General features: G+C 33.7%; 1 protein-coding gene, 1 long non-coding RNA gene and 1 pseudogene across 2 annotated transcripts; all 3 read right to left on the reverse strand.

The window, feature by feature from the left end:
- Positions 1 to 1571: 1571 nt before the first annotated feature.
- Positions 1572 to 2356, reverse strand: LOC146911503 (DNA damage-repair/toleration protein DRT102 pseudogene; annotated as a pseudogene).
- A 9740-nt stretch (positions 2357 to 12096) lies between these two features.
- Positions 12097 to 15512, reverse strand: LOC146911504 (uncharacterized). The gene is made up of 2 exons (XR_015018469.1): positions 13243 to 15512; positions 12097 to 12398 (listed from the first exon to the last, which is right to left on the reverse strand). It is a non-coding gene; the product is annotated as an uncharacterized LOC146911504 (long non-coding RNA).
- Positions 15513 to 17794: 2282 nt separating this feature from the next.
- Positions 17795 to 19001, reverse strand: DRT102 (DNA-damage-repair/toleration protein DRT102). The gene has a single exon (XM_085725372.1). It carries the CDS (start codon positions 18866 to 18868, stop codon positions 17954 to 17956), a length of 915 nt encoding a protein of 304 aa, XP_085581498.1. The 5' UTR covers positions 18869 to 19001; the 3' UTR covers positions 17795 to 17953.
- Between the last annotated feature and the right edge of the window lie 6375 nt (positions 19002 to 25376).

The following is a 25376-nucleotide window of genomic DNA, read 5'->3' on the forward strand; positions in this document are numbered from 1 at the left end:
AAATTATAAAAGTTATTAAAAATATAAAAATTATAAAATAATTAAAAAAAATGGTGAGGGGCAAAATGGGAAATGCACCCTAAAAATGATGAGGTGGCACTAAACCACACCCCATCAATAGGAAATTACAAAATGCCCCTCTTAAGGGCAAAATGGTAAAATCATAGGGATTTATCTTTATAATATAGTAAGTAGATATATTTAGGGTGATGTGATTCACCATATGCTTCCCATATCACCATCAATAATTCAAAAAATAAAAAATCCATATCACCATCAATAATTAAAAAAATCAATATATAAAATATTGATTTTTTTCCCTAAAAAAAAAAATCAATAATTAAAAAAATACATATCTTAATTTTTTAAAGGAATGTCTCAAATTATTTATATTGAAATACTTTTTTTAAGGAATGCCTTAATGCTCTGATTCCTATAAGAATATGATGTTTTTTTTTTTGAGGAATAAGAATATGATGTATTTAAATTCAATCTAATTTTTTTAAAAAAATTGTTGTTTTAACCCTTGGGTTCTTATAAGAATGAGTCTAAAGGTATGTAACGTGATCAAGAATTGTTCAATCCAAAAATCAAATTTGATCTTCTTCCTAATAATTCATCTTTTAATGAAGCTCATTAACCATTCGAGTCCAATATCTAATTTAAGTTTTGATCATATATTAAGAATATCAATATAATTTTTTATACTTTTTGGTTCGATTTTAAAAAATTTATTTGTATACACTGTAAAGTTGTATAATATCAACAAATCACAATCAATAATGAAATTAATATTTTTAAAAGTAGTTATGAAAAAAAGGAGAGACAAATACTCCCTCCGTCCCAAAATATAAGCAAAAATTGGTCAACAAAAGTTAATGTATTTGGTTAAAAATTCGTACCAAATACATTAACTTTCGTTGACAAATTTTTGCTTATATTTTGGGACGGAGGGAGTAACTATTAAGGTAATGCTTATACTGTTTATATTGCTTTGACTGTTTGACACTTTGACAGTAATTTGCTCTTTACCATTATATACTGAGATTTTTCTCCTATTCTTCTACCTCTTTTCATTTTAGCATCATGCATCCAACAACTATTAAGCATATATGCACCAGCATTTTCATTCAATAGGTAATAATCTAAAAACCATGAGTTCTATATCACTAGGCTCCCCTAAAATGAAACAATGAATACTATTCAGATTTGATTTTGGGAAGAAAAAAAAAACACACACATCAAAAGAGAGAATGTGTCACTTGACAATTGCACCAAACTACACTCATGATCTATCATTGTTAGGATCTGACATATAAGTAATGTTCAGGGGGGAACTTGTGAGAAAGAGAAGAAACACAGTTATTTTTGGCGACAGTCTTGCAAATGTTGAGGAAGTAGCGGCGGAGTGATGCACAGGTTGGAGAAGGGCAATGTTGTTTATGGTGAGTTAAGATACATGCAAATTTTTTAGTGTTTGTCTTGTTTCCGTTAAGAATATTAACGTGCCAAATTTGTAAGATGCCAAAACAATGAGTGGATAATAGAAAAACGAGCAGACACGAAATCGATGACACAAACCCTTATTGTATTATTATTATTATTATTATTGTTTTGTTGGTACAACTTTATTGCAATATTTTAACGACCAACAAATGTGAAAGAGAGCAGATTTTGCAACTGTCAATAAAATCATTTGGCTAAGCCTGATTCCTTATCAATTGCAAGTTTGGCAGAGTCATGATCCTCATCAAAAACCATATCCAAATTATCATCCCACTTGATAGAGAAGCTTTTCTTCCCTATTTTTGGCATGTCGACAAGTGATCTGTCTAGAAGGTTCTCAACCTCCTGTGGCCATGGTTTGTTGTCGCTTGCAAGACAAGGAGACTTGAACGGCGTGTTCAGCCATGCATTGACAATCTCAATCCCTGTTTCAGGTGAAGTGAACTTGCCAGAAAGGGCAAGGACGTTTGAATTGTTGATGGATCGGGTGTTAACAGCTTCCCAAGGATGAAGACAAGTGGAAGCATACACGCCAGGGAATTTGTTGGCGAAGATGGCGACGCCGATACCGGTACCGCATGCAACAAGGCCGATGATCTCTGGGGAGGAAGATGATGAAGATTGAGAGACTATGCGACCAACCTCGGCGCCTGCAGCATAGTAAGATGAGAAGGTTCCAAGATATTCAAATTCAATGTTGAGGGAATGGAGGTGGGTGAGTAGAGCAGGTATGATAGGAGAGCCGAATTTATCAGCTCCGACCATGATTTTGATATGCTTGCTAGAGTATGACATGAATGGTTGACGAAATATAGATTCAGGTACTACAAGGTGGGAGTGATGAGGTTGAAGTAGAGTAGACTCGATGATTTATATATAAAAAATAGAGTGGACTTGTTCACTAAGGAACAAACCATTTTTTCAATGAATCATAACTGAATACATTAAATTGATTTGTCTCATTCTATTATGGATAGAGATGAAAGAAAAACACCTTCAATACTTACTTTTTAACGAGAAATACTAACAAGTGTTTTAGGACATTGTTTAAGTATCTTAAAATAGTAATTTGTAGATTGAAAATTGTGTAGTTATGATTTTTACGATGTTCATGCCGGAATATTAGAGTGTCTTTCACTCTTTTACGACCATTGATGAATTCTATAACATAGATGATACAATGTGGACAACTAATTTAACAGCACTGCAATATCAAGCAAAATTTTTTTTCTTGAAATTTCACGAAGATGGTTTTTATGTTATAAAAAAAAGTTTAATTGCAGTTTTAGCCCATTAACTTTTCTAAAGTTGTGATTTTGGCCCTCTAAGAAAAAAAACTACAAAACCGCCCCCTAAGTTTTGCAACTGTAGCAGTTTTGGCCCCCCAAAGCAAAAAAAATGACACGTGGCACCTCACTTAGGGTGCCACGTCAGCGTAGACCGAGTCAAAATTGGCCTTGGGGGCCAAAACTGCCACAGTTGCAAAACATAGGGGGCGGTTTTGTAGTTTTTTTCTTAGGGGGCCAAAATCGCAACTTTGGGAAAGTTAGAGGGCTAAAACTACAATTAAGCCATAAAAAAATGGAAAAACAGTTGAGTCGCTTTAATCCGGAATTAGTGAGAAGAAAAAAAAGGAGCATGTTGTGGTGTTCAGTCGGGAAGGATTCGCAAGACATTTTTCTCATGATATTTAGCATTATTCCTATTTTAATTACCGAAGAAAATTTAAACAATGAGTAAAAAAAATTAAAAAGGAATTAGGTGTTGATTAGTCAATAAACCCTCACCACGTCATCATAAACAATATCTTCTTTTTACCATTTTTATCAAGAGAAATGATATTTGAACATCCAATTTTCAACAACTTTTGTGACAACCCTCTCTCTCATACTCTCATTGTACTTTTATTTTCTCTTCTTTTTTCTCTCTCTATTGTTATTGTCCAATAAAAAAAGAGGAAAAATGTTGTCACTAAAAGTTGTTAGAAATTAGATGTCAAAATATCATTCCTCTTTTATCAAACAACAATAGTCAAGGGAACACATCCATACAAATGTTATTTTAATATTTTTTTTGTCCCATCATCCATACAAATGTTATTTTAATATTTTTTTTGTCCCATTCTACTTGGAATTCAGCATCCATACAAATGTTATTTTAATATTTTTTTTGTCTCATTCTACTTGGAATTCAGCAGTAGAGATCAAATCTAAACAACAAGTCAATACTTTATTTTCATAATAATATATAAATTGAACACTATTTTGGGGTTGATTTGACTAGGTGTCAATGGGCCAATCAACCCTTGCCACATAATCATAATTTTTTTCCTACTCTTTTTTCCATTTTTATAAAGAAAAATAGTGATGACAAAATACATGCATACAAATATTATTTTAAATTGTTTTTATCTCACTTTATTAGGGATGTAGTTGTTAGGGTTGTAGACGATGGACGATTATGCTCAAAAATCTGGCTCAAATCCTCAAGCAGAACAAGCTGACGGCTCAACATCACAGACCCATTTCTAGCTAATTCATGACTCGGTTTAGTCGGATTCGGTTTAATCGGATTTGTCGGAAACACAGGTGGGTTGAATCGTGTTACCTAGTACCCTTTAGTTAAGATTTCGGATTTCAAAAAGGTTGGGATTTCAAAGCTTCAAGACAAAGGCGACATATAGTGGCGGAGCCAAGACCCTGGATTAGGGGGTTCAAACTTTTGAATTTTAATATATATATATATATATATATATATATATATATATATAATATTAAAAAAATTACATATAAGAAAAATGTCTCAAGTGTTACAAATAAATAAAATAAATGACTCTTGAAATGATTTTGTATATTATTTAATTATCCTCTATGTGATTTCATGTTATGAAATTGTTGATAACCAATTCATTATCAAAATTTGTTGATCACTTATCTTTTAATATAAGTCATGAGACAACTATTCATCCATTCATATTCTATTTGATTACTCAATTTGGTCTTTACGATCTAAATAACAAAAAAGGATCATTCAACGTGTAACACCCATACTAGACGTATCTAGAAAGTCTAGCATGTGAGTTAGTTTAGTGCTGGATACATTAATATTTACAACAATAAAACTTCGAATGAAAATTATTTACAACAACATGCGTTCGTACAATGATAATACTACTCATCTTTTCTAAAGTATAATAAATACATCCTTGAAATCCACAACCTCCTGCTGCGGGTACGAACGATCACTTGTTGAAACATCCATTCGGCTACTAGCTTGTCGTCCAACCTGTTTATCTGAAACAAATAAGGATTGGGATGAGACATAATGTCTCAGTGAGTTCCCCTAAATCCTAGGCTATAGGTAACCTCAGGGGAAACCTACGGTCACCATGTGTCTACAATACGACATGGCGGTTGATTATACGTGTGTGGTCATGATTCCTATACGGTAATGCATGCTAGACCCGTCATAGGCTTATCTCACTTGTTATAGGCTTCACATGTCATGGCGGCCGAGGGGGAATCTAGGACCGCATTGCCAAGAATACGCTCTACGTATCGAGGCCTAACATATCATATCATGACACGAATCTAAACCGGATGATTACGGGAAACCTAAGATTGTCACCGGTATCATATTCATTACTTGTTCTATTCATGACTTGTACTTGTCTAATAGCATCTAATGCTCTTGTTCTTGAACATAATCGTGCATGGAATCATTCTCATATAATCATGAACATAATATACATAACATGCATGGTCGTACACAAGTTCATTCATTAAGTTAGCGTTGAACAAACAATCATTATCTTGATTCATTTTACGGAAATCCCCGGGTGGAGTAACCCCAAGAACAATCCCATCATGACTGATGTACGTACATCGGACTCCCTCGGTGTCGTGCGGGTCCCTTACAGCTTGAACCGTTCCCCTTGAGTCGAGAACCTCCCGTATCCCCCTGATGTGGATAACAAGAGACACGAACACCTACGTCTTGTTACTCGGTGACATGCGGGTCCCTTACGGCTTGAAACGTTCTCATTATGAGAACCCCTTGATCCTGGCATGGATAGCAAGAGACATGTCACCTACATTATATTAATCATGGTCTTGTTGTTCATGTAGGATAAACCTATTCATGCTTACATGTTTACCTCGGAACCTTGATCGATCTGATTAGTGGTAAATACATACTTGTTCATGCTTGTAAATTCTTAATCATGGTGGAGAGATTAACTAATCTAACCACGACTTAACATGCTTGCTATCTTATTCTTGTTCATGTGCGAAGAGATTATACTTCGTGTCTTATCATTCTAGGGATTCTTGCTAACATGCTAGTTCTCGACTACTATGTTGATGTAACGCCCTCCTTTTTATTTAATTATTTTAATTAGTTTTAGAATATATTTATATGATGTATATGAGGGATATATGATTTGTTGAGATTAGATGTCTTTTTATAATTTAGTTAATATATTTTGTTGAGTGATATTTTGTTATGTTATATGTTGGTATTTACTAGCATAATATATTTGTTAATTGTTATAGATATATATTTGTTATTTGGTGTATTATTATATATTTAGTAGAGAAATATTATTTATTAGAATATGAGGATTATTAGTGGGAGTGGATTTGGGGGTTAGAATAGAAAGAAGAATAAGTTGTTGGGCGTAAATAGATTTGGGAAGAATATTTTAGTATTATAAATAGAGAAGCTTAGGTTGGAAAGAGTTTACCTTAAACCGCTTTTTGGAGAAGAGGAGAACAAGAGAGAAGAGAAGAGAAAAGTCAAGAGAAGAAGAGAAGAAGAGAATACCTTAGGAAAGAAGAACGCTGCTGCTGATTCAGGAATTAATCTAAGGTGAGGGTGAGACTATCTTGCATTAATATTAAGTTGTTAAATCATTAGATTACATCTAACAAGTTGGGGAGAGTTTGTGAGGATTGAGGAATTAGGGTTTTAAGTGAAGAATTGAGGATTAACCGATGAAAAGTGGTTAGATTGATGTAGAAATTGTGTACAGACCTTAGATAATCCATAGGATGATTATTGGATATAGTTTTGAGGTTAGAACCATGGAATTGGATGAGATGTCGGTGAGTTTAAGAATTAGGGTTTAAGAATTGTAATAGGTTGTTAATAGATTTGAGAACTCTTTGAATTTGCATACAGTAGGTTGATGAATAATTAATGTTCTAATGATAGGGTAATCATAGGGTAATGATTAGGGTCAAGTTTGGAGAGTATTGGATCGAAAACGGAGTCGAAAAGATTTCCCCAAGGCGAAATCGTAGCTGAACTGGGATTTTACTGTCAGTGTGCAAAAACGTGTTTTTATTGTCTCAGTTTGACAAGTTTAAGTTCCGAACTGGGTTTAGGTGTAAACACGAAAGTTGTAGGTATGGATGTTAGCTTTCTAATTCCGTTGGTCTCACGTCAAAACGATTTATAGAACTTGAGTTATGGTCAAATTACTGCACGTAGGTCACAGTGAATTTTTATGGACTTTCAGCACAACTTTTCCGAATTTAAAATAAAAACTGGTATTGATCGGTACAGAATTGGTCTTAGTCGTAAACATGAAAGTTTTAGATAATTTTGTTAGCTTTCTAGTGGCATTGGTTTGACGTGAAAATGATGTTTGGTCTTTGAGTTATGATGAAAATACTACAGGGAGGTCTTAGCGAAATTGTATGCTGACAGCATTCTCTGTTTCATGATTTTGCGTTTTGTTCATATGTTTCTGTTTTGAATTGATCTTTGTTGTAAACATGAAAGTTGTTGATATTTGTGATATCTTTCCAGTAGATTTGGTTTGACATGAAAATATGTTGTGGATAATTTATTATGTTTTTACAAAGATACATAGTGAATTATTGTTGATGTTTAAATACGATGTTATATGATGTTGTTGATGATTGATGAATAATGATATTATCATGCGAAGATGTTGTTGTCGTCAATGAAGTCGAAGTTGTTTAAGTTGTCAGTTGTTATGAAGTCGAATTTGTTTAAGTTGTCAGTTGTTATGAAGCCGAAGTTGTTAAGTTGTAAGTTGTTACGAAGTTGAAGTTGTTAAGTTGTTGAGTCCATTGCATACTCATATAAGTTGGTTGGGGGCTTGATGCCCTGGAATGCTTAGTCATTCACATGATGGGTGAGGGCTTGATGCCCTGGAGCTTTTGCTCACTATGTTGGGGGCTTGATGCCCTGAAGAGCCTATTTACGCTCATATAAGTTGGTTGGGAGCTTGATGCTCTGTATTGGTACCAAATGCATTTGCAAGATGTCTAAGATGATTTAAGATGTTAAGATGTCAAGTTGTCAAGTTGTTAAGATGTCAAGTTGTCAAGTTGTTAAGATGTCAAGTTGATAAGTTATTAATGAAGTGTTATGATGAATGAAGACGAATGATTATGACATTTATGTTGATGAGTGATTATGATGTCATGTGATTTATGATAAGATGTTACGTGAACTATGATATGAATTATAAGTGATGTTTTATGAATATATTTATTATGATGCTTATGATTATATTTGATATTAGGTGTTGATGCTTATAAATAATGTTTGATGAAATGTGGTGACGTTTGTGATTAAATGCTATGTGATGATTGTTGGAGACTATTATTTGATGTTATATGATGAAGTTAAGATTAATAATTGATAATATATGAAGATGTTTATGATTAGTATTAAGATAGTTTTATGACTAATGTAGGAAGAATAATGACACTAGTTAAGGAAGTTTAAGTTGTTGGATATGATTAATGAATTATAAGTTGTTTAAGTTGTTGAATGTATTTTATATGATTTATATGTTTAATATTTTTGTTTTGAGAATCTCACCCCTCTGCTTGGAAATGTTGCCTTTCGTATGGGTAACTTGCAGGTAATCAAGGTTAGCTGCAGTCGTGGGTGGCTATCTCTCACAGTGTCTTTAGGTGCTCTGATACGTAACGGGATGGGACTTGACTTTACTTCTATTCCTTACGTATTGTTTATGAACTTTTATGAATAAATATTGAACTAAGACTTATGAGATTTTCTGATGAAGCCTGCGTGCCAAAGACTTTTTATGTTGAATGAACTAATTCCGTTAGGAAGTTTTGAATTACTTATGTTAAATGATTTTGAAGAATAAATTGTTATTTATTCAGTTTATGAATTTTTAAGAAGTGTAGCATTCCGTTTAAAGTTGTTAAACTCTGATTTTTATTAAGAAATTTTTATGTTGGCAGGTGAGTTGGAGGCGAGTAATAGCTCGTTGTGGCGAGTTATGACAGTCCAGAACATGTAAAAATGGTATTTTTAAGCCCAAAAACCTCAAACCAAGTGTCTCTAAGTGTTTTGGAACATATTTGATCATAGGATACTTATAAAACACTCATATGGCAAGTATTAACACATTTAGTAAGCATGGCAAGATAAAGGGGCAACTATCATCTTACATAAACCCTAGACTTTTCATAGTTTTTATATTAATCATACATGGCATAGACATAATCCCAAGGGTAGGATATCTATCTATGGAACTCACCTATCAATAATCTTGTGACAGCTCCAAGCTCAAGCTCAATCAAGCCAAAACCCTAGCTCTTGATCTACATGCTTCCTTTGATCATACCATATCAATCTTGTTGTTTTCTTGCAATCTAAGGCTTCATAATCCTTGCTTCCTCATCCATCTTTAAGTACCTATCCCAATTCAAAGCTTCCACCACCCAAACCCTAGCTTCAAGATTCATTCCTTGTGATGATGGAGTTGGAAAACAAACTCAACCCAAGTCCAATATTACTTCTTTGATCTTGAAGGAACTTTATCATGTTCATGCTCTAACATGCTCAAAACCAAACCTTAACTCCATGAACTTCTCTTGATGAGGAGGAGTAGAGAATCAAACCAAAACTAAGCTTTCACATGCTTTAGAGACCATGAAGGAACATAGTTTGAAAGCTTACCATGAGGGAATAAAGTTTGAGGAAAGTTTGGTGGAGAGGTGAAGAAAGGATGGCGTGAGAGAAGAGAAGAGAGAAGGAGAAGAAACCCTGCCAACAAGAGAGAGAAAGGATGAGATCAAAATGAGATATTTTGGGCCAACCACAATTAAATATCCTTTCCCATGCAATTACCAAATTGCCCTTGTCTTAAACGTGTTTAATACGACACTGATACTTTATCCGTATTAAGCTGGCATAACATAATAGATATTTCTATTAACTTACTTTTCCATGAATTTAATTCCTCTGCCACGATCACGGGTAATATACTGATGCTGACAGGCGGGATATTACACAACGGTTGTTGTAGCAACTGACAAAATCATTACTAATATACAAATAATGTCTTTTAGTTTCAACATCGCTAAAAACGTAAAAGGTGAATCTGGGAACAAATCCACAACACACAAGTCAATAGCATACAATGACAAAATGTTTACACATAATAAGATAAAATCTAAGTCACCAAAATATCAATGCTTCCGGATCTACAATGTTGACGCCTAAATCATTGATTGAATTTGTAATTAACATATGTCAATCTTTCAATAGGAACTAAACAAACACCGCGACAAGGTATGCTATATTTTAGATTTCAAGGTATGCAAGTGCATCCCCTCAACTCAATGTGGCTCCGCCACTGGCGACATACAAACATGAAAGAAACTGGGATTTTAGAGCTTTGATAAGGTTGGTGAATGAGAAATTGAAGCATTGAGAGGGAAATTGATCTGAAGTGGTGTGTTGATGTATGAAGGTGGGATGTAAGAATAATTCAGAACATGAGATAGAAGCAAAGAAAGAGAGAAACTAAGAAACGACGGAGAGAATGTGATGGTTGTTCTCCATAAACAAAACCAAACCCTAGTTTTGCTTTACATTGTTGGGCCATTAATCATATATGTTGGTTTGAATATGGTGCTCATAAATAATTTTATCTAATTAATCATATAATTGTTATATATATATATATATATATATATATATATATATATATATATATATATATATATATATATATATATATATATCAGACGGGTTCGGTTTCCGATGGACTCAGACCACCCACCTGGAACCGACCGTGCCTAACCAATATATTATGGTTTTATGCAACCCGCTTGACCCGAAGCCCTGAATAAACTTAACTGCTTGCTTTCGAGTGTTCTGCTCCGGACGGTTTAGGCCAGTTACAATTTTTTTGTCCAGCCCTAGCAACCGTAAAGATTCAATAAAAACATCATCTTCAATACTTTATATTTTTAATTCACAAGCAAACACCAAAGATAGGTCGAGTATTTGGTCTTCCCAAGTCATGTTCTCAAAGATATGGATTAGAACATCATATATCAACGTTAATTTCTCTATCATAACAAACGTCTTGGATAGAAGCTTCTCCTCAAGAAATTTCCTCAACAGTGAACAATACCAATTCAAAGAAAACAACTCATCGTTCGAAGGCACCCTCGTAGACTCGAATTCTTTCACTAACAAGGAAACATAAAATAATCCATCCTACTCGACAAATCACTGCATGTCATAACAAGCACCTCGACAACAAAATGTTCGTTGAGGATGATTTTTGTTCTTGTCCCTTGATTCAAACTTGAAACATTTTAGTCAAAGCAAATGATTATTCATCTCTAAATTACCCATATTAATGGTGCATTCAGAGACCCTTGAAAGAATCTTCTTCGTATTACCAATAAAACATGATTGTACATTAAGCTCAACACACTCTTCTTGTATAGCATCATACAAATTCATCACTCCTGGCTACGGATTGACGACTTGAGGGCAATTGTTTTGAACTAACCCAAGGTCCTAAATATTCATTACATAAGGCTCAACTCAACTAGATTCTTCTCATCTTTGGATCCTCATCATTTTGTAAGGCCTCAATGACTAGTAACAGTCGATGAAGCCTAACATTGATGAGCGTCGTTCGAAACAAATCCTTTTATCACTCTCCAACAACTTTTTTTGTGTGCTTGTAAAAAGCATCATTTACCACGATGCAAGGTACATAATTTCTGTCAACTTAATGCCTCCCACTTCTTAGTCTCATACTAACTTAAGCGTCAGAGTGCTTGCATGTATCACCTCCAACATCATTATCATTCTCAACGGCAGTTGTTCAACTTCAACCAACTCATCTAGATCACCCAAGATCAGCAGTGATTAAGTAATTTTTTATTATTATTTTTTCATATCTTATTCCCAACAAAATGAAAATATTAAACTAATATTAAATACAATATGGATGCCATCAGAGCACAAGTTAAGATCTAAAAAAAGAATTAAAACATAAGTTTTGTATTGAAAAAATAACTTTTTAATCTTTCAAGACATTGAATGTACAATTTCCAAAAATAAGTTTCTACATTCGGATTCTAAATTTGTGCCTTAAGAGCACAAATTATGAAGGGAATAATTTTAAATCAAAAATATTAAACCCAAAGGCTTGACAAGATTCTCAATTATGAAGGGAATAACGAGTTCATAGGGCAGCTAACTCGAGTTGAATCTTCAGATCTTGAAGAAACTAGATCGTCTACCCGTGCTGTCGCATAGGTCATATACAGTTAAAAACATAACTTGAATAGATGTAAAATACCCACAAATTCTTTGGCAAAACAATACAATTAAGTTAATGTGAGTTTGAAAAATTACGCTGACTCCGCCACGGGATTGGATACACAGTTTTTTTAATAGGTTACGTTAGGGAAATATATTAACTCAATACGACACTTAGTATTACTAAACATATGCCTTTCACAGTGAAGCATAACATAATGCATTTACAATGTCATTAGATAGACTTCCAATACATATATCTTAAAACAGCAATGGCATCAAAATCTGCTCACCTCCCAATTCACCTGCCAACATTCAAAAAAATAAACAATTTGAGAAGCATGAATGTTTATATTAACAGATATAAGTAAACATCGTGTTCTCTGTGATTCGGCGAGGGAGACGGAATCACATTTGTTTTTGCATTGCGGTGTGGTGGGGAAAATTTGGGCCGATCTTTTGCATTGGTTAGAGGGGAACTTCATTATGCCGCCGAGTGCCTTCATTCATTGGGCTTGTTGGGATGGGATGGCGTCAAATAAAAAGGTTAAAAAGGGATTGCTGCTTATTTTGCATACCACAATTTGGGTCATTTGGATGGCTAGAAACAATTGTATTTTTAATAACAATGTTATAAGGGGGCCGGAATTAGTGGAGGAAATAAAGGTTTTGTTGTGGCGGTGGAGCTTGACGAGTCTCAAAATACCGGCTTGTCTTTACCATGAAATGGTGTTGGAACCCAAAGGATTGTTTGAGGAGGAAATAGTGTTTTTTCTGTTTCTTAGTGGTGCTGTGGTGGTGTGTTGGCATAGGAGGTTTTTAGGTTGTTATCAGTGCCTAGTTGCTCCTAAAACCACTGCTCTGGCCGTGTGGTGCTGTTCTGCTGTTCGAACCAGTTCAGCTAGGCCTTCAGTTGTTTTAGCAGCAGTTTTTGTGCTGGTTTTTGGTGCTGTTGTGCAGCAGTGTTGTGCTGTTTTTTTGGAGGTCCTGTGGAGCTTCGGCTAAATTGTATTTTCGTTCTCTTTTGCGTTCTATGGTGCTTCTTACACCTAGTTCTGCCTAATAATATTTGATGTTTAAAAAAAAAGAGGATATAAGTAAACATTTAAATGTTTCAACTTGAAATATGCCTATTAAACTCGAACATACCAATAAACATTATGCCTTTCAAGTCAACAAATGGATTGAGCAGCATGTATCGCTCATCAGTGGGTCTGAATTGTCACCTGGTTTCATCTGTATGAAGCGTAAGACAAACCAAGGGGGAAGAAGAATCACCATAGCAGCTATGTAAAAAACAAACTGATGCAGAGAGATATATCCATTAGCTACCCCTATATTTCCTATCCAAAGAGTAGTAGAACTATTGCTATATTTGAACATCAATATAGTTTTACTTGCAAAAAATCATATCATAGTAAGATAGATTTAAAAAGACTGTAGAAATTGAGGTAGAAATAAGCATACCTAGTAAAAGTTTAAAACTATATACACTTGTTTGATAGCTATGTTGAGTTTACTAATTTGTAGTTCCATATGAAGTCCTCTGCACAACGCACATTGCCCAAAATGTTAATTGATTTTGCAATATTTTATAGTCATCATTCATACAAACTATTAAAATAAGAAACAAATAAAATAACTAAATTTCTTACCTGCAAAGGGCAATACATGGTTGAAAATGAAGGCAAATACTTTTGACCTTAAAATCACAAATTGACAATTGAAAATGTACTCATAATATCTATAGTTTTCTGCATATAGCAATAGAAAAATAGTAAAATACAATTCCTTGGAGATTAATTTAGTTACTATAATTGAACTTACAAAGACTCAGTTAGTTAATATGATAGAATTGAATTTATAGAAAAACATTATCCTGTATATATTCATCTTTCTGATTAGGCCCGACAGTCGTATTGCACGCGCGCACACACATCAAAATGAGAAAGTTTACAAACTTACAGGCATGATTCCACTAAAACAGTCAAAATGCTCCCTGTCAATGATGCACAAAGTTCACTGCAATAAATATGGTTTACTTTAATTGGACTATATGAGCCTTAATCAAGATATTACAAAAAAAAATATAGATAACAAATAAAAAAATCATTCATTTTGATTCTAAAGAGCAATTATTCAAAAGCCATAAATTCTATAGACACTAAGCATTATGTCTAATTCTTAAATGTAGTGTGGTCAATACTTACGGTTCATTTTCATGACACTTATTCCAAAAATATAGTTTCCTTAGAAATTGAGAAACAAACTTTTTCTTCTTCAAAATGAGCCAAAAAGTACTTATAGCCTAAATTAGCCAATTTCTTTCTCTTCGTTAGTTCACTGCCTTTAATTACTTGAACAAAAGATTAAAACAGATTTAAATGTGCACCTGCACTTGAAAGTGGAGAATGACATCTATGTTCGGTTGGAGTAGATGATATGGGCTAAACCTTAAAACAATTCAATCCAATTCAAGTCCTCACCTGAAACTCTATTTCCACCAATCAATTCACCAGAAGTCGAATTCGACGAAAATCCATTTCAAAATTCAGAGTCATCAAGTTTGTTGATTTGTATGACAACATAAAGGTATTGAAAAAAATTTATATTGTTAGTCAAAAATCAAGAATCAACACATAACTTCAAACGCTCATAAGACTAAATTTGAAATATCTCAAAAAGTCACATTTCATGCATTTGAAGGCACAAAATTTTATTGAAAATGAGTGCATGAAACAACCCATTGCATATACCAAGTCTTGCAAAAGAAACCAAACAAAATAATGTGCAGGCCCCCGTTCTTCCTATTGAAACACAATTTCAATGAAGTTTAAAGATGAAAAAATCAATTAATAAAGCCACATATGTTCTTGAATATGAGGCATGTTCTTGAGGGCTTCGTCCGGGAACAGAGATGTATGTTCAATTCAAGTCCAGACCTGACATTCTCTATTTCCACCAATCAATTCACCGGTAGTCGAATTCGATGAAATCCCAACATAAATTTTCCTGCACAAAGCCTTCAAAATCCTCGTCCTAAACCTCCATGAACTCGAACGAAATGAAAATTCAGCAACAATCTGTACATCAAACGAAACAGAACCTTTTGATCTATCACCATTAATAGCGTTAACCACACGCGAATCAGGATACACGTTAACGGGAAATACTTCCATGACATAGTTTTGGTGCCATTGGTGCCATTGGGGAAATCCTGGCCATTGATGTGTGTGGATGTGTGTGGGGATGTGTGTGTGATGTGTGTGTGTGGTGGAGATGCAAGCTATGGCACCAATGGCACCAAAGCTATGGCACCAAAGTGCTACTCCACGTTAACAGTAGAAAAAGTTGTGTTAAGATTCGCTTCTAATTTCGTGTCCATTTTAAATGGAGCAAATTCGATTCCGCGATGTAGTTTGAATGATAGAAGATTGCAAGTAGTGCAAATTCAGAGTCACATATTCTATTTTAGCCAAAAATCAAAACTTTTCACTTAAAAACCAATAAGGATGATTCAACATATTGGACTATGATATAAGTAGTGCAAATTCCAAATGGTTTTTTTAAAACATTGCTTGAAAAACCAAGTTATGGGCCAAAGTTCATATAAGCAAACAATCAAACAGCTTGGTGCTGCAAAAGTAAAAAGAAATAAAAAATTGATTTGAGAGTATGTTGTCTATTATGCAAAACTCAGACATATGACACAATAAGCAACACACAGTTGTGTTATGAATTCAACCTACCATAGAAAAGAAGTAATAACCATTGTGATGAAAGTCTCCAACTCGAAAATATAAATTACAATCAAACATCAAACATACATACATTGGCACAAAATCAAGACATTTAATCCCAAAATATACAAATCAAGATCAGTGGGTATATAAAATCAAACTCGAAATCAAATCTTCCCTGAACGATCAATAAATCATAATTATACCCTCAAATACCCTACAAGATAAAATTTGAGTGATACCATGTAGCGTGCGTTCTTGATGATATTGGAAATCAATGAAAGGAAAGAGTAGAGGAATTAAGATGATGAGATCGATCGCAAAGCTCAACACAACAGTTAACACATCGATCGCAGGAAGAATGAGTTGCAATGGCTTCTTTCTCTGTTGCTGGAGATGCTCGTCACAGTGAGAGAGGAGGGTAGAAGGAGAGGGAAAAAAAAGTGTCAAATGTTTGGTCTGGAAAAAAGAGACGTGTATTGAGTGGTGTGTGCATTGGAAACTGATTTTTTTTTTTTTTTACCAAAACAAAGTATTATTTTTCAAAGAACAAATTTCAAAGGTCTATCAGCCGTTGATTTCAATTGACATTGAATCAACGGTTCAAATGTTTTGACGCCCAAATGAATTAGGTTTAGGGTTTTCAAAGAGGCTGCAGTGTTAACAAAGATTAGATATAAAGATACAAGAGGATTTCAAATCCCTTGGAGAAAAGAGGAATCCAATTATACAGAGAAAACTAAAGGTTTCCAAGAAGAACCAACACAACTCACAAGATAAAAGAATAAGAAAGCTACCTGGTTACCTTAAACTCTTCTAGTAAGTCCCCTATCATATCTCTCTCGTTATGTCGGTTATAACTTTTCGGCAAAGCATAGGGCTTCTCTTGCAGCAAATACATCTAATATTGAGCCCAAGAATTACGTGCAAGCTGCACAATAACAAGAGTGGCTTGCAGCTATGGAGCAAGAGATTCAAGTTCTAGAAGAAAATAACACATCGACCCTTGAACCATTGCGAGAAGGAAAGAAATGGGTTGATTGTAGGCTGGTCTATAAGATTATTCATAAGGCTAATGGAGAGATAGAGAAGAATAAAGCTCAATTGGTCGCAAAAGATTTTGTGCAAGTTGAAGGAGAAGATTTTTGAGACCTTTGCTCGAGTAACAAAGATGACAACTGCCGCTGCTTATTGACTATTGCAGCTGCTAAAGGTTGGCAATTACACCAAATGGATGTGAGCCTTCCATGGTCAACCGCCACACCTCAAAGCTTCCTGTACGACACCAATTTGCTGCAGCTATGAATTGTCCCTACCAATCCCTAATAATGCACCCAAATTCAGGAAATACCAAAATAGACAAGTGATCATTATACAATTTGGAAGGCTTGCAATTAGGGTCAAACTAATTTCAATTTCAACTAAATAAATGACATAGCAATCAAATTAACATTTGAGCCTAACGCTAAATATTAAGAGAAAGTCCTCAAAGATGAGAGTGAAAAGGTAGACAATCCATATTCATCCCAATGCCAGAAACATACAGTCAGTGTGATGCTATAGCAAATTCAAATCCAATCTTGGGTGAGGATGCAGATAAAGACTCCGTAAATGCATCTACTTTATTGTCTTTAATCTAATTCTATGAACATTTACGTTTCTTACTTCCTTAATGTCCCCAATGGAAATGGATTCTCTCATGTGTAATTTACAAGTATGATCTCTCATCATTCGTCAAAAGATGGAAACACGTGAGAAATTTAGATCAAGTGAACGTAAATGGTGGTGGATCACACTTTACTCTCTCATGTGTAAACTACACATGAGAGGTTCCATTCCTGTCCCCAGTCCATAATTAAAGTGGTTAAGCCGAGCTTTAGACATTTGAAAAGAGTTTGAGAAGTAGATACATTGTTCAAATTCAAACCCTAACTAGCAAATTTGAAAACAAATTAAGCATATGAGTAGGACTCAGATTTCACATTGATACAACTATGGCACATTTGATGTTATTATTCCACAAAAACCCACAACACAAATAGGAAACTACCAGCATACAGAACAGAACAGAACAGAACAGTGAGAACACACAATATGATTCAAAATAGAACAGAGTAAAATCACTTGTCTAAGCCTAATTCCTTATCAATTGCAATTTTTCCAGTTTCAAGATCCTCATCAAAAAACATATCCCAATGACCATCCCATTTGATGAAAAACTCAGTATCCTCATGATATTTCACTCTATGCACATCACCAGCAGGTGTAAACAAGTAATCCCCAACCGTTAGATCATATCTCTCCTCTTTTGTCAAATTCCAAACACTCTTCTTCCCTTCCATCACCACCAAATCATGCCCAAACGTATGATGATGCGCCGGCTCGACGCTCCCGGCTTTAAATCTCACGAACGCGGACGTCGGAGTTTCTCTAATAATCTTCATTGATCCGCCAGGAATCAAATCAATCGGGTTCAGTTCCCGGTTCTTCACCAAACAACAAACCGCACACGAGTCAACCGGTTCCGGTTCGCTTTTTCCAATCTCCGGCATTTCAACTAGTGATTTATCTAGAAAATTCTCGATCTCTTGCGGCCATGGTTTGTTATCGTTTGCAGGACACGGAGACTTGAACGGCGTGTTCAGCCACGTGTTCACGATCTCGATTGCGGTTTCCGGTGAAGTATACTTGCCGGAGACAGCAAGGACGTTTGAGTTGTTGATTGATCGGGCGTTAACGGCGTCAGAGGGAGTAAGACAGGTGGCGGCGAACACGCCGGGGAATTTGTTAGCGAAGATGGAGACGCCGGCTCCGGTGCCGCAGGAGACGAGCCCGCGAACTTCCTGGGAGGAAGAGGAGATGGATTGAGAGACGCGGCGGCCTACATCGGCACCGGCGGAGTAGTAAGAAGAGGTTCCGAGATCTTCGACTTGGATGTTGAGGGAACGGAGGTGAGAGACTAATGCGTCTTTGAGAGGTGTGCCGAAGTCATCGGCTCCGGCGATGATTTTGATATGTTTGTTGGATTCTGCCATGAATGAATGATTAATCGAATGCAAATATGGTGAAGTAGAGTAGAGTAGACTCGGTGGAGAGTGGGAGTTCTAGTAATAGGATTATCGATTCAATGAATCTAGACAAATTATAATTTGATCAATATGGTGAATCAGATTATATTTTTTAATTATCAAAAATATTTTTAAACAAATGTATCCTTAATATTTTTGAGGGAAAATGCATCCTTAATATTAGAAAATTATATTAAACTCTTATTATATATATATGTACTCTATCTATTTTTCCCCAAAAAAAAATGTACTCTATCTATATGTACTCTATCTAGATAAGATTTTGACTTTATCTATAAAAAATTGTTAAGTTAGAAACTAGATATGTTGTATTATACTCCCTCCGGTCCTTAATATAAGGAAATTTTCAAAAAAAGTTTTGGTCCTATTTATAAGAAAATATCACAAATTTCAAGGTGTAGTTATTGTTTAAAATACTTTTTTATTCCTCATTTAATGATTGTCTTTTTAATATATTAGTAGATGTAATTAATGTTTCACAACATTCAATAAGGGTGTATTTGTAAAATTGTTTAAAAAGTTACAACAATTAATGATAGCATTGGTTTTGATGTTCTTTGGTTTTTCTTCTTATAATAAGGACCGGTGGGAGTATCTATCATTGAAAAATATAATTGTTTTCTTACAATTTAAAATTCATAATATATAAACATCTATATGTATACTCATTTCCAGGGGCCGGATATTGGGGTGTGTAAGGAGTTCAATGAAACCGGGCCTCCCAAGGTATGAGCCTCAAAAAAAAAATTATAGCCCAGTAGTACTACTAAGTACTACCCCATTAAAAAAATTCCTTATTATCTTTCTCTCTGATACCACGCGTTCCATCACCATCACTCCATCAGACTTTCATTTTCTTCTTCCTTGATTTGATTTCCTTTTCCTCTTCTGTTGTGTTGTTTTAGGATTATTAGAATTGAGTCATCTTGCTTTTGGTGTTAGGTGGGTGTTTTTCTGGGAGGGTGGTTTGAGGTTCCTATATACGGTAATGATTTTCACCTTTGGGTGTATCGCATGTATACGGCACCTTGTATTTATCTTTTAAAAATTTTAAATAGAACATTGTTCTTTTAAAAAAAAAATACGTTTTTATTTTATTACGGACCTCTTTTCACTTACAGAACCGAGCCTCCGAATTCGTAGAACAGCCCTGCTCATTTCAAGTCTTCTATGCTTGAATCAGTGATGTAGAGTTGCGAAGGAGTTTCTTCGTAAGCAGAATGGTGGTTTACATGGGGTTTCATTTTTGAGTTATGAAGTGTAGGGAGTGGTATTGGTGATTCTATCGTCGATGGACTTTTTAGAATTGTGATGTTATCCACGATTTGGGATCTAGTTAATGTGGTGGTTTTGGTACCTTTTACAACCATTGTTTATGAGGTGAATAAAAAAGGATTGGGTCGCATATGACTCACTAATCATGCTACGATAGAAGATGACAACCGGTGTAGGTGTGATGTGGAGGAATGTTGTTGAACATAGTGCAATGTGGTATTTTTTTTCGTTAGAATGGATGGTGTACGTGTAAAGACTTTTCAACGCCCAATTTAGTGATATTGAGTTTTTAGAATTTTCTCATAATGAGAGTGCATACCTTCTTGTTGTAGTGTGTTTATCCTTTTATCGGTTGTTAAGGGTACCATGTAGTCATAGAGCGATTAGAAGGTTTCTCCCTTTGTGGGCGGATGTTTGATCATAATTGTAGGATCCCGATTGACATTGGATGTTTTTCTCATGATTTATGGCTTTGCACCAGTGTAGATAGTCCTTACTTCGACTAGGCGCTGCATTAGGCCCTCTACCTTTAGGTATTATAGTTTTTTATAGAACTCATAATTTAGAGAAAAATATAAAAAAGCAAAATGGAAAATAATTTGATTGTGAGAGAATTGTTACATCAAGTAGTACATTTAGGTTTATATAGTCAATTAGGTCAAGTAACTCCTAACTAATCTAACTAATTTGTAATTATCTTTTATATCTCTAAATAGTCTTGTGCAAGTTGAGAGTTGTTTACAACACTTCCAACTTAGGAAATACAAAAGGTAAATACCAAAGAATATCGACACATAAAATATGAAATGTCTAAATACATGGGGAAAAAATGGGTAATCATCCTTTTTTTAGGGTGGTTACCTAAAACCTTGAAAATACATGATGGATCTTGAACAACTTCATAAGTTGTAGCCTCGTTCTAAATCTCTAAAGAAAGAAAATGAACTTGTTTATAATCTTCTCTTGGATCTTCTCCTTCAATTTGGAACGGTTGCTTTGTATGTTGTAAAGCTTCTTGGATGAAAATTCCTTGAATCCTGTTCTTGGAAGGGCTTATCATAAACCCACTTCTTGGAGAAAGTTAATTAAACAAAATATAAGATTAGCACCAAATTTGCAAGCTTTTTTTTTGTCTTGAATATTGTATCTTGCATGTTTCCACGTTCTTCTTGAAGTTTTAGTGCTCACCCTCATTGGCTTGCATTTCTTGTTATCATGTAGAACTTGCAAGGACTCGCATGCTAACAATTTGAGTTACACAAGGTGACAGGTTCATGTATGGAAGACATCAACCCAGACAAGGGAACAAGCATTAACAAGCATTCTTCAAAATTGCACCTCTTCAAAACAAGCATTAACTTAAGCATTAGATTTTTCTTTCAAATATCATGTTAGGGAAATATAACATGGCTTACCAGATAATGAGCATCTACCGGGTTTCATATTTTGCATCATCAATTTATTAGTACCTTTCATAGAATTGTGAATTCAATCAAACGGACACTTCTATTATTAATTTATAATTAGTTGCTTTCATACAAAATTTAAGAGGAAATTCCTTATATGTATTTTGGATTGTGTTATCATTTAATATTTCTCACTCTTTGATGCAATCATTGATATTACCATCATGCTATGAAGCACAAATACAAATACGGACATCAGACACGACACGGACACCAACACAGATGATAATTTGAGAAAATGACATAATTCATGTAATTATAGATGTTGTGTTGGTATCGGACACCGACGTGTGTCCGACATTGAAACACGCTAATTCAAAAAGTGTTCGAGCTTCATAGCTATCATGTGATTTTAGACTTCACAAATGTGGATGGTGGAATCAAACCTCTTGCAAATGTAATAAAGGACGATTTACAGTATATAAAATATGGGTATGACAATTAAGTTATCTTAACCTTGTTGGGATTGTTGCAGCATTATAAAGTATGTTTTAGAAAGTTCTCATTCTCAAAGCTTTCAACCAACTTGGGTATATCACATGCTGGGTTGCTTTCTAGATATTATTGTAAGTTACAATCAATAATATATGTAATAAACTATATAATTCAAGCATATAATTTCACTTTGTATTAAATCTATCTAAGCGTCTAATCAAATTAGGATAGGTGATATTAGTCTATTTTCCCAAATTCAATGTATGTTGTTTTTTGCCACTGCTTTCAACTATACGTAGATCATTCAAATTATCCATGGTTTCCACCATGAATTGCTTTGTCCCATATGTGCATATTGATTGCTATTTTCCTTTTCATCATGTATTTATACGAATTATTGAACTAATTTGGTGGATCTCTTTCTTGATGGTGCATGCTAAAGCTGGAAATCTTTCTTCATTCTATCCTCTTGTTGTACTCCTTGGAGTTATAAATTTTTTTGTTGATAAGCCTTGACGTTATAATTGAGTCCTGTATATGTGAGGTGGAAATCAATTCGCGCGAGAATGAAAATTTTGCATGCTCCATGTTTTGTTTCCTTTTGTATGCATTTTTTTATGAGCAATGCTATATCTCTAGAAAAATAACATCAAGAATTCTTCAAGAATAAAGAATAGCCAATCACAATGCACTATTTGCCACAATTCAAGGAGGTGTGGCTGAAAAATAGGAAGTGGACAAATAAATCATCCAATTAAAATTTGCCAACTATTTCTTGAAAAATTCTTGAAGCTATTTTTCTTAAAAAGTAGCATTTTCCTTTTTTTATGGATGCTCATATCTTTCTGAATTTAACTTATCATTTGAGATTTTAGTTACGGTATTATGAAGGGACAATATTGAAAGGGATAGCATGGGGAGAGTAGATAGGACGAGGTATGTGAGGGTCTACGTGCCAAATCCCAAACAAAGCATGTGTGGGGGTGGTGCTTGAGAAAATCTTGTGTGGACCAAGACCAAGAATTTTGGTTTGGTCACACACAAAAAGAGAAGCGAAGAGAGAGAAGAAGAAAAACTTGTGTGTGTGACCAAACCAAAATTCTTAGTCATGGTTCACACAAGTGTTTCTCGTGGTGTTTTGCCTTTGCACGAGGTTGTGGGATCCACGTCCTAGGAACCAATCGTTTCTTAGTCCTAAAGATTCTTTTTCATGTTACAAACAAGAGTCCTAAACATGGAGTTTTTTTTTTTTAACAAGCATAATACATTAAAAATGAACAATTTTATGATACTATTAATTCTATAATTTCATGTGTTTGTATATTTAGGGACAGACAATGCTACTGTATTTTCAGGGGAGGATCCTTAAGATGTTGCGGCATCCTTCAAATAAATAGATATTCTTTAATAATTAAAGTATTGTTATGGAATGATATTTTGCATGTAAAAGTAATTTTAAATTTAAGTTCATTTTAAAATAACTAAATATAAAAAATTACATGTTATTTAATGATGGGTTAATATGTATTTACCCCCTGTAATTTGAGCGAGTTCCGGTTTACCCCCTGTAAAAAAGATTCTTTAGTTTCCAACCCTATAATATGAAGATTCTCCACAAAACACCCATGTAATATGAAGATTCTCCACAAAACACTCATGTCCACATCCAGACGCTAACGTGGCACGCCACTGTGTAATTATTTTAATTTTAATTTTTTTAAAACCTGACATGTGTGTAGTGAACGCTGACGTGGCACGCCACTGTGTAATTATTTTATTTTTTATTTTTTTAAAACCTGACATGTGTGTAATTGTTTAAAAAATTAATTTTAAAAAGATAAAAAATAAAAAAAATGAAAATTAATTTTCAAAAATTTAAAAATAAGAAGAAAAAATCAATTTTTTAAAAAAAACGAAAAAATTTAATTTTCGTTTATATTATTTTTTTTAAAAACGAAAAAAAATTGATTTTTTTAAAAAACGAAATAATTTAATTTTTTTCAAAAAATAAAAAAATTCAGAAAAAAATTAATATTTTTTACCAAAACATTAAAAAATAAGCTTATATTATTTTTTTGAATATTTTTAAAATTTAAATTTAATTTGTATTTTTTAAAAATTAGCTTATATATATAAAAAAAACAACCCTTTTCAGCTCTTTTGGACTGGTTGTTTCTTTTCAAAAATGTCCTTAATTTTCAATACAAATAAAACATGTAACACATTGTAAATATTAAAAAAAATTCCAGATTTTTTTATCCTCGATTTTTAAATATTAGAAAATATTCTCAAATTTGTAACACATCGTAAAAAAAAATTGAAAAAAAATCTGAATTTTCCTAAATTTTTAAATAAATTTGTACACATATTTTTAAAAATAAATATATTTTCCAGATTTTTTTCTTTTTGTTGAGAAAATTAAAAAAATTTCTTTTTCGAAAAAAAATCTGTTTTAAATTTCGAAAAATATATATTTCTAAATTTTTAAAAATAATTTGAAAAATAAATACCAACTTTTTCCAGATTATTTTTTTATTTTTGGGATTTTATTTGTTAAATTTTCTAGACTTTTTAATTTTTTTTGAGGGATAGACTTTTTCATTTTACCAGATTTTTTAATTTTTCCAGATTTTTTTTATTAAATTTTCTATATTTTTTCATTACTTTTCAGTTTACCAGAATTTTATTAATTTTTCATAATTGTTTTCATTTTTTTAAATATTTTAATCATTTTTTTCATTTTAATTAAATTTTTCAATTATTTTTTATTTTTCCAGAATTTATTTAATTTTTTATGATTTTTTTTAAAAAAAATACAAATGCCACATGTACCCTTTAAAAAAAAGAAAAAAGAAAAAATATACAGTCAGCATGCCACATAATCACATATGCATAGTCAGCATGCCACATCAGCTCGCCACGCCATCAATTCTGACCAGTCACATGGGTCAGGGGCTAAAATCAAAGAATCTTATTTTATAGGGTTGGAATCTAAAGAATCTTTTTTACAGGGGGTAAAGACATAATAACCCTTTAATGATTAGATGTTGGATGCATATCCAACAACACTATAGGATATCATTTTTTCTTTAATATACCAGGAAAAGAAATCACTTGAGCGAGTCAATTTCTTTCTTTTTTATTGTTAGTTCGCCCACCATTTGAGGTGAGTTCTTCGTTTCACACCTCATTCTCAAATGAGTAGCAACGAAGATGAACAGGAATGTGTTACATGTGTGCGTACACACACCAATGTTTATTGGGATTTTTGTATGAGA

This window comes from Medicago sativa, chromosome 7 (assembly GCF_051527215.1).
Source record: "Medicago sativa cultivar Bolivia chromosome 7, Bolivia_mono, whole genome shotgun sequence".
In the NCBI taxonomy this organism is placed as follows: domain Eukaryota; kingdom Viridiplantae; phylum Streptophyta; class Magnoliopsida; order Fabales; family Fabaceae; genus Medicago; species Medicago sativa.

Bases quoted from the DNA above. Each gene is read 5' to 3' on its own strand.
- DRT102 (XM_085725372.1), bottom strand. From the start codon at position 18,868: ATGGCAGAATCCAACAAACATATCAAAATCATCGCCGGAGCCGATGAC.